This window comes from Olea europaea, chromosome 10 (assembly GCF_002742605.1).
Source record: "Olea europaea var. sylvestris chromosome 10, O_europaea_v1, whole genome shotgun sequence".
Lineage (NCBI taxonomy): Eukaryota > Viridiplantae > Streptophyta > Magnoliopsida > Lamiales > Oleaceae > Olea > Olea europaea.
The window spans coordinates 11170951-11182309 of record NC_036246.1 but is presented as its reverse complement, the minus strand read 5'-3'; the positions used below and the strand labels follow the sequence as shown (position 1 = coordinate 11182309).

Here is an 11359-nt window from a genome sequence, read left to right as displayed (position 1 = left end):
TATATATATATATATATATATATTTTTTTTTAAACGTGGCTCAAACAAGGCTTTTAAAAAAGATTGATTATCTATGTGATAGAAAAATTGGGAATCTCATTAAATATGAATTTAAAATTAATTATTGATTTTGATTTGAAATTTTAATTAGATTTTATTCTATATAAGATAGGAGGCAAATAATAAAAGGAAAAATCGAGAGATTTTAAAAATTTAGAGTGCGTTTGATTGCTAATATTTCCATAAAAAATGTGTTTTTTCATACAAATTCCTACTTTTATATTGTTTGATTGACATTTTTTCTATGAAAAATATTTTCCTACTTTTTGTCACATGACCACATTTTTCTTAAAATCAAGGAAAATATTTTTTTAGGGAGAGTACCTAAAATTTATTTTCTTTTCATGCAAATTCTATATTTGCAATCAAACGTACCTTTATTTAAAAATATGTTTTTGAAATGATTGGCATGGATGTGATTTTATCATCCAACTTTGTCAACCCCTTTGTAAGTTTACATGATTATTTCAAACGCTTCAATAAATAGATTATTCGTTACATAATTGATTGCATAAATTCATCTTTGATGGATAACTTACAAAATAGCGTAGTTTCTCTGAGTGTTTCATGGTATTCCCGAGCAGCTCCTTCTTTATTCCTTTTATTGTATGCTGCCTTGGTGAGTTCTTATTTTTTTCTTTTTTCCCCTTTTTTTCTTTCTCGAGTGTCTTATGTGTGTATTTTTTGTATGCGCAATGAGTACATAAAACGTGTGTCTATTATTTAGGAACATGTTGAAATTTGCAAGCTTTTAACTTTCATATGCTGCAGTAATGATCAAATTTGGTGAAACAGGAAAGTGTTCTTTCCTCGGGTAAATATAAAGGGAAATGCTATTTGTACATAACGGGAGACTGGTTGACGCCCCTGTGTAGAAGTAGCACAGCCCAAACATAAATGATATAACTCGTTAAAATGAATTTCAACTCGGTCAAGATTCAATACAAACCTTAATTTGACAATCTCCTAACCAGCAAAAGAATACGAACTTCAGTAAGTTCTCTGTACATCATTTTCTACTTCAGTGCAAAAATCAAGCGGATCTGATGATTGTTACTCTTCACCTTGAAATTTATCATTTCTTCACCGGATAAATTCAATTTGTGTTACTTAAATTTTTGTGCAGGAGAAAATTAGCTCAAAATTCTTTAATTGCTCTTGGTTCAGTTAGCTCCAATCATACCAAGCTACTACAATAACAGTGCACTCCATCCCAGTGCTCCAATCACAATGTATGCTGAAGAAGCTGAAATCACATTGCTATAGACCAACTTGGCAGGAGAGTCCGAACTCCTAGAATCCATAGCCGGAATGGTACTATTAAGACGGGTACCGTTTTTGTCTCCACTGCAGGAATATATGGAACAGGTTCAAAATGTGAGTATGTTTGCTAGTAAATATCCGAAGTTAATTAGATACTCATTTCAAGTTTGGTACACAATATTAGATGGGACTAGACCGTATAATCTTAGAGAAATATTTTATTTACCTTCCGAGATACAAGCAAGAACCATGACCTGCACCAAAAATAATTCAGTGAAGAGATTTTAGTCATCCAGCTTATCTAAATGCAAAATGTAGCATCAAAATCACATCAAAATAGGTTTGTACGTACTTGGATTCGTGGTAGTGATAGTAGCCACTCCATTGAAATCGCAACTTCCAGGGGTCTTTCCCGTCTGATGATAATAAGTGTTGAAGGCATAAGTTGCATGTGCAAAAATATTGTCCGGGTCATAACATGTTTGTCCCTGCAATAGAGGTGAACAATCCACCTTGCCAGGTCCACAAGCCCAGTCGAGAGCGGCTTGCAGCATTTTAGCATCGGCGCCTTCTTTTGCAGAACAGAAAGTCTGGTTAGTAGTATCATTTGCCAACGTGGATCCTGAGCCCGACACGTGCAAAATATACACAGGCACCCCACTTGAATCAAATAGTCCCCAGTTCTTCTCAGACACAGGCCCGGGTTTCATATCTTCGTTATAGAGCTCATAAATGTAAGTGCTAACGCTAATTCCAGGATGCTTAGGGGTCCCGGTATTGTTAAATACATGTCTTATCAAATTGCTATTGTAAGTATTGGCATTATCTAAAGTGGCATCTGGCTCATTTGAATCACCTTTCGATGGCCAGCCAGTTTCAGTCACCATAACAGGAATATTAGTAAAGTTAAGATAAGCCATTGCAAAATAAGCAGCATCAACCATGGCGTCAAAAACATTAGAGTAATGAAGAAGGGTGTTTGCATCTACAGCTTCTTTGTTTGAAGGAAGAGGCTTTAAGAGAGCATAATCTAGTGGAATGACACCATTCGATTTCATGTAATCGACATAAGGATATACATTTAGCATGAAATACGACCCCGTCGATTGCAAGAAATTGAGCATGGGAATTAGTACTGGATTCCAAGAGTGGTTAAAGAAGGCTTGAGATGGTGGGAATGAGTCAAGAATAATGGAAGAAGCAAGAGGCGTAGAAACTTTGATTTGCCTATCGAGATTGGACGCCACAAGTGCTGAATGGATAAACTTTAGGGCATTGACAAGAATACGTGCTGCATTTGGTAGGGATGTTAGAACCTCAGAACCAACACAGATTGTTGTAATATTGGTAGTCGGATAATGTGCTACGACGTTCTGTGACACCCAATTAGCAGCAGTTGAATTTGATTGACCGATTCCAAGTAGTTGTTCATTGGGGATAGAGACAGCAACTTTGATACCTGTATTGGCCAGTGCAAGAAGCATACCACGGTCTGCATTGTACAGCCTGACGTGTCGGATTTGCTGAGCTTTGAGGAGTGCAACTACCTGTGTCGGGTGTGGCATGTCAGAGAGCTCTGTTCCAATGTTCACGCCAACAAATGCATCTGGAAGAAATCAACTAAAGTGAATTCGACCGATTGAATAAGGGAGATGCTGTGTGTACAGAAGCTGTACAAACAACTCACAGCAAGAGAGTGGGTGAATTTTTTATCACAACATGGGGCCACTACATGTGAGGTTCTGGCAGCATTCTGTGAAAATTTATTCTGTACAAATGGCTTTCTCCATTGAATAGAACCTAGACGAAATGCACTAATGTCGTCCTAACTTCTTAACACACTGGTATTGATCAAGGACTACTAAAATCTACTACATCAACCAAATGGCATATACCATTTTTACACGAAAAATAGCATGATAATAATTAAAATTCAGTTCAACGATATTAACAACACGAACATGTTAGGGGATTAAATTTAGATCACAAATTGGAGCAGATTACCAAATTCATTTCACAATAACCATTATTATTATTATTATTATTTTTGTGCTTCCCTCTGACAAACACACATGCAAAGATATTTAGAAGTGGAACTTTGAACTCTTCACACTTACATTATCACAACTGGCAATAACAAGACGATCAAGAGACTTTATCTACTAGAACTGGAAAAAGCATGACAGCCGAAAGCGAAAAATTATAAAGAAAAAAACAAGAAATGAGCTTGACCCACCCAATAATAGAAAATGACAATAATTGGTTGATCATATGAAAATCTTCCATTCAGATTCCAATTCCTATTTAAAGGGGATACATTGTTGGGGACTTGAGGACAAGGACTTAGACTACTTTTTGGAAGATTTGTACATATACATAATACAACAAGGAATAAAAGTAATTCATGAGCTGGAAACAAAGTTTATTGGTTTTTGTTGTTTTGTTCTGGAGCCTTAACTTTTTATTCCATTACAGAAGTAATTGCCTAACGGCAAAAAATAGATGAAAAGGAAAAGAGACAACATCGACCTCCAAATACAAATGCTGCTGTTGAGAGCAGTGCAATGGCAGAAGGCAATTATGTTTTTGGATGATTTGTTCAAAATGATAGAGCTAGTTTTACTAGCCTTTTGTGAAGCATTTTTGGTTGTGCTTGGAAAAAAGTAACTTAAAAAGTAAGTTTTGATTTAAAAAAAAAAAAAAAAATGTAACTTTGAAAATCATTTTTCACAAAATAAGCAACTAAAAACATACTTTTGAACAAAGCTAAACATATAACATCCACCCCCTCCCTGTTGAAGACTAGACTCCAACCATCATGAAAATTGTGCAGATTCATGTTTTCACAAAAACATAAATCTATATGTGAAAGTAACACAGAAATACTCTCCAAAATTCTTCATAAATTTCTCTACTTCCCTCGAGCCCCAATAAAAATGCAGTTCTAAACTCAATAAAATATCAAGAAAACTATGCACCTAGACATGGGAAATCTCAAAAAGAACATGGTTATAATGCACACATATATCCCAGTTCTTTTATTCTAGTTAGGTTACCAAATAAATTAAATAAATCCTACCAACTATAACAGCTTATGAACAATCATAAAGTACCAAAATCAAACTTTTAAAAGCACATACAATTGAAACAATCCATAGAACTAAAAAAGAAAAGATCTCTCCATTATAATAAAATCTTCTTATAAATGAAATGTTGTTAAGAGAATGTGGGTTTTCTTTTACCTCCATCAGCAGAAACAGCTGATACAGTCAAAACCAAAAGCAGCAAGAGCAATGCCATATATAAGTTCTTGAAAAACCACTCAAGAGAATGCAAAAAAAATCAAGAAACTTGAGGGAAAAAAATGAATAAGATGAAGAAAAATGGGTAACACCTCAATAAATTAGAGTGGGGTAATGGTGAGTGAGAGGATATTTAACAGAATGGGAGAGAAAATGTTGGGTGGCATCAGTCACTAAAAGTTCTTTGTCAGATAATCCAACGGCTAAGAAATCATATTCATTTTGTTCTTTTCTTTATTATCACTTTTTGTATGATTTTTTAATAATTTGAGAAGTGATCTTTTTACAGTCCCATAGTGGAAGAGTGGGCACAGCACACATGACGCTCTAGTGTAGTGTAGTGTGTTTTTGGGAGTTTCTGCCTTGAACGGATAACCCACATTTTTGGTAGCCGTTAGAGGCAAATTTATTTGGTTTGTTGTGTTTATCTGTGCATGTAAGTAGGGCCCAAATGTACTAACAAATTACCCGATAACTGAGGTTGTCGGAGAATACAGCTGGTTTCAACGGTCAAATCCCGTTACCTTTTCCTTTTATTTTTCTGCTCTACTCGTATGGATTCCACAACTCTCATCCGTTTTTTCCATGGTCCGGTCCGGTCCGGTCCATTCCAGTCCAGTTAATAATAATAAGAGGTATTTTAAAAAATGTATCCAATTTTTTAATTTAACGCTAAACTATCTATCATGCTCTTAATGAAAAAAGAAGCAATTTATTTATTTTTTCAATTTGTTGTGGATTTCGAGAAATAGCTTCAATTAGAAGTTACATTAAAATGATGTTATCGATATTTCAAATGTCATTCGATATTTGAATCCGATTTATATTTTAAAAGTATACATGTCAAATCACAATATTAAAATTCTCGACATTTCAAACGATGTTCTCGATATTTTAAATATCAAAAATGACATTTCATTCCGAATATGACATTTCTTTATGCTTGAAATGTAATTCTCGATATTTCTGTGTTAATGAGAAAAATAGCATTAATTATGATTTGACATGTGCACTTTTGAAATAAATATGACAAGTTATGTGTTAAAAATTTATTGACCAATAAAATTTTTGCAAAAATGTTCATTTCTTGTTTTTGTGTGGAATCATAAATTGTTTACAGGGGTATTTTGGTCCAAAATATTTCTAAATGGACATTGTTATAATGATTTGTGAAAGTGGACATTTTTACAGATGGACATATGAAAGTACACATTTCAAGTAATTTCCTCTAATAATAATAAAGAGAATTTGGAATTTGGATGCAAGTAGACTTATAAAATGATCCTACTAATCTTCAATTACAAAACGATGTAGCACGCTTGAGGAAAGACGCTATGCATCTTAGTGAAGGGGAAAGGGGCTTCCACTATCAACAAGCAAAATTGTCTACTTGAAGGATAGTGACAAACGTACAAAAAAATTTCACTCCATGCCCAAGAGAAACATGAAGGGAAACTATATTCCAACTGTAATTAAAAGGGATGGCACTTATTCTACTTCCCAAAAAGAGGTGGCGGAGGAATTCATCCATTTCTATAGTGAATCGTTGGAAAAAGATAGTTTTGAACAGCCCTTTAATGCAGAAATTTTAAGTATTCGGCTCGTATTATCGGATGAAAATGCTATGTTACTTGAACGAGATGTAACAAGGCAAGAAATCAAAGATGCCCTATTTAGTAATGGGAATGATAAGTCATGGGACCGAATTTTTTTTTGAGAAGTCTTGAGATATTGTTAGAGAAGAGTTCATGAAGGCTATTGAAGAATTATTTACTTCAAGTGTTAGTTTAATTTTAGCCCTCCAAGTAAATTTATTTATACTTGTGACATTTTGAAATAAAAAATAATAATTTGTTTTTCCAATAAATTATTTGTATTAATTTGAGCTTGTATTTTGTTAATGGATTGACTTGATATTATAAATCAAGTGTTTAAATTGTTAAACATGGAAAGATTTGATTTATAATTTGATCTAAAGTTTATTGTCCACAATCGGTAAATAAAGACGAACATTTTATTTTGATAAGATTGTCTCAATTTTATTTAACGTTGATCTTGACTATAGCAATAAAATTGATTGTACATTTTCGGAATGTATTAGATTGGACCGCGTGAAATTAATTTATGGAATTGACCACTTGAATTTAATTTCACTTGACTATGTACGTAGTACCTTAATCCTGAGCGAGTAATGAACTTTGATTACTAACTTGAAGTTTTTTGAGGTATCGATGAGTGAGATTAAATTGTTAATCAAAATCTTGATGTCTTGGGAATTAAAATGAAATAATTGGAGAATATATATTCGCGATATCAAATCCATAACCTGTATAATAGGCACGATCATGACCTCAAGAGATTTTCTAATGAACAGTTAAATCTGAGCTCAATAATTTAACATGATTGCTGAATTAATATTGTAATTTGCTCACATGGAACTATCAAATAGAAAATGGGATTGATGATTTAATGTATATTTGGAAGAGGGGGCATTTTGGTCATTTTACCCAGTTCCAAATATTCAACGTGATTAATGAGGGTAATACATAAGAGCAATTTGTCAGAGGATGTAAGTATTGTAGCTTCAGTAATTTCAATTAAATTAAGAGTGAAATCACGTTCTTTTAGTGTAATAGAACTTGATTAATAAATTATCTAGACTGATCAAGAGTTCACCGGATCAAGATTAATTTATTGGAGCTTGATTTAATTGGGTCCGTTTGGTCCCTTCAGTGGCTACAAATATAAGAATCGGAATAAATTATAAGAGTTATAATTTATTGTTGTTAACTGTAGAATTATATATAAATTAATTAAACCAGAATGTGTCTTACACGTGACATTTAGATATGGTGCTTATGAATTGGATAAGTACAAAAGCGATTCATTTTCTTTTGCTGAAGACTTTTATTCAATCAAAAGATAGAGTTCTTTTGAGATTAGAAGTCTTGTGAATGAAATCCATATATGTAGACATGTAAATTCACATTTGGGTTTAATTAAGATATGCAAAAATAAAATTCTTGTACCCATACACAAAGAAAAATCCTGAAAGTTTTTTTTTAATTCTTGAAAAATGTTGGAGAAGGCCAACAGGTTTCAAGAAGATCAAATAAGGGGGGCTTGAAGGTGGAATCAAGGAGATCAAAGATCAAATAAATTTTTTTGTAGAGCACACTACAAGGATAACTCCTAAAACTCCTATTTGTTATTTATATTCCGAATTATTTAATTATTGTTGATATACAATTTAATAAAATCATTTGTAATTTTTCCAACATCAAGGTCTCTCCTCAAGCAAACTAACCACACGGTTATTACATTGGTTCCAAAGACTAATCATTCTTCTTCCATGGGAGAGTATAGATCTATTGCTTGTTGCAATGTGTTCTACAAAGTTATCACTAAAATTCTATCTTCTCATTTGGGGCCTATACTTGGATCAATTGTTGATCAAGCTCAAGCCGCATTTGAGAATGGTAGAAGTATGGTGGAGAATATTCACTTAGCCCAAGAGCTCTTAAGACAGTATAATCGTAAAAGGTAGCTCCTGTATCCCTTCTCAAAATTGACTTAAAGAAAGCCTACGAGTTGGTAAATTGGGATTTTCTAAAGCATGTGCTTGAGGGGTTGTGTTTCCCTACTAAATTCATTGATTGGGTGATGGAATGTATTACCCTTCCTACATACTCTATTGTACTTAATGGTAGCTTCCATGGTTTCATCAAGGGAAGGAAAGGTCTTCATCAAGGCGACTCTCTTTCTCCATTCTTGTTTGTGTTGTGTCTTGAATATTTTTCTAGAACGGTGAAGGGAGCAATCGAGAATAGTGAGTTCAACTTTCACCCTAAATGTGCTTTAAAGATAACACACTTGGCATTTGTGGATGATCTGATGCTTTTTGCTAGAGGGGATGTTATCTTGGTTGACATTATGATGAAATGCTTACCAAGCTTTGGTGACATGTCGGGACTTAAGATGAATGTTGATAAATCTTGCTTGTATATTATGGGTGTGCAGGGGAATGAGTTGGAGGATATTCTTTCTCTTACCAACATTCCCAAGGGTTCCACGCCATTTCGCTACTTGAGGATCTCACTTGTGGCGGAAAAATTGAAAATTAGCTCCTATGATGTTTTCATCAACAAAATCTCTTCATACATTGTGCATGGTCTAGTGCTTCACTATCTTATTTAGGGAGAGTGGAGTCTGTGGAACCGTTCTTCAAGGTCTGGAATGTTTTTTATTATCCATTTTTCTATTCCGGCTGCGATTGCCTCTAAAATCACTAGCCTATGCCGAAAATTCCTATGGGGAGCATTTTGTTGCTTCAAGTAAAATTTGCCTACCAAACCATGAAGGAAGACTTGGGTTTGGAGATATTAAAAGTTGGAATTGCGCACTACTATCCAAAAATCTTTGGAACATCCATTGCAAAAAAGATACTTGGATAAAAGGGGTCAATTAGGTATATCTTCGAGGGATGAACATTTGGGAGCACATGGCAAAAAAAGATGATTCTTCTTTATTAAAAAAAGCGCTGCAAATCAAGGACAGAATAATGGGGTATGAACACACAGTTCAGGCTGGTGTAGACAAGCAGTGCAGTTGGACCGAGGTAGTTTAGGTTGGAATAGACAAGATGTGCGGCATGGAGACAAACAGTTTCAGCATTACGGCTGCTTGTGAATTTTTAGACTGCGGAATGCAAAGGAAGTATGGACAAGTATGGTTTGAAACACTTCCATTACCCCTAAGCATGCTTTCATTCTTTGGTTAGGAGTTAAGTCTAGATTACTAACAAAGGAAAAAATTCAGGATTTGGAATTGGATCGAAGATGTTCATTTTGTAGAAAAATGAAGAAAGCAGCATTGCACTTATTTTTCTCCTGTTTGTTTAGTAGTTCTGTTTGGGAACAGATTCGTAGTTAGTTGGCCATTCGACGCATTATTCTAGTTTACCAAGTGCATTGAAATGGATTAAAAAGGAAGCACGGGGACCGACTTGGCAAAGCAAGTTAAACGAATTGCACTTGATACTTCCATTTACTACATTTGGATGGCGAGGATTAGGATATTTTTGAGAATCTTAGGCCGTGAGTTGATTGCATTGTAAGATGAATTTAAACACACGTATAAAAAACTATGTTTACCTTATATCCACATGTTTTAATTCATTTGGAGTCCTTAGTATTAATCGTTCGTATATCTTTTAATTTGTTTGCCGGGAATGTCCGGAGTACTTGTAATTGTCGCTCAATTTATTTGTGACCCGGTATACTTGTAAATAAGTTTTGATTAATAGATTTTACATTTACCGATAAAAAAAATAATAATAAGAAAGAGAAAATTGCACCCATGTCACTTTTTGAATTAGCATTTACAAAAATGTCACATTTTAATAATTTAGGCAAAAATATCACTTTTGGACTTTTTGAACCTTATACCAATTTTAAATACCTTGCATATCATTCATTAATTTTTTATTAGACTAGTTGTAAAAATTGTACCAAAAAGTTAAAAACATCATACCGAACCATCCCCATCCCACCCTACCCTACCCCATCCCAACCCCCACATACTAAACCCACAACCAACCCCATTGCTGAAATTTTCTCTTCTTCTTCCTCAAATTCTTCTCCTCCATTGCTTAAAAATAAATCGTAAATCACACCACTCCCATGATCGATAAAACACTCACCCTTGAGTAATCGCTCCTCATTTCCATTTTCTCATGTGATTGATTTTTCCTTCCATAGTATGTATCAAAATTAACATAGGACAAAAAGTTTATATCCCCAAAAGAAACTCCGGTAAGAAATTGGCTCAATTTTCTTCTCATTTCAAATACAATGTATGTTCATCTCTCATTGTTCCATCAACTAAGGTTTAAGTTTTTTGAATTTTTTAATATTATTGAAATTGTTGGATTTTGGCCAAAAATGTATAGTTTTTTTTAGGAAGTTGTATTTTTGTCTCTAATAAGTGGTGGGTTTGTCTTGAAATTAGGATATACATGTCCATTGTGGTTTATTTTCCCATGAATTAAGTTATTATAAGGGATTTAGGGTGTGCTTGGATGTAGGTTGAATTTGTAATTTATTATGATATACATTTTCATTGTGATATATTAAAATATACATGTTCATTATAGGTTTAGCAATGTAAATTGAATTTGTGAATTGATATGTTCAATTTATTGCAATGTGGTTCAATTTGTTGATTCATTGCTTAGGTAATATCGTTCAATCTATGATCATTATATGGTTCATTCTATGGTTGATTCAATTTGTTACAATGTGGTTCATTCTATAGTCATTGTGGATTAGAAAATCTTATTCATGTTTACAACTTGAGAGTTTATTTAAAGTATGGGCGGAACATCTGTCGAGAGAATCAGTCATTCTTGACAAATGATTATTGAATTTCTCGACAGTTTGAATGGATTACTCGATAGTTATAATAAAATGAAAATGGGCTTGAGTTGCTTCATATTTATCGTACAAATTCATTACATGTTAAAGCATCCTCTAACGTTGGTATTTGTTCATGTAAATGGAGTTGCAGATGGATTTCGAACTCCCTACACTAATAGTGGCCGAAAGGGATGGAAGAATAGAATGCAATAGGGTTTCATTGACTCAGACAACTATGTATTACTTTTGGACTTATAATTTGTCGTATTATTTTGGAGTTATATCATGATGTGTACGTCAAACAACTTATTTTTACCA

At 33.7% G+C, this 11359-nt stretch overlaps 1 protein-coding gene across 1 annotated transcript; it reads right to left on the bottom strand.

Moving 5' to 3' along the window:
- Positions 1 to 943: 943 nt before the first annotated feature.
- LOC111401210 (glucan endo-1,3-beta-glucosidase 2-like) lies at positions 944 to 4742 on the bottom strand. The gene is made up of 4 exons (XM_023028840.1): positions 4566 to 4742; positions 1676 to 2929; positions 1550 to 1577; positions 944 to 1407 (listed from the first exon to the last, which is right to left on the bottom strand). The coding sequence occupies exons 1-4, from the start codon at positions 4621 to 4623 to the stop codon at positions 1251 to 1253; spliced, it is 1497 nt and encodes a 498-aa protein (XP_022884608.1). The 5' UTR covers positions 4624 to 4742; the 3' UTR covers positions 944 to 1250.
- Between the last annotated feature and the right edge of the window lie 6617 nt (positions 4743 to 11359).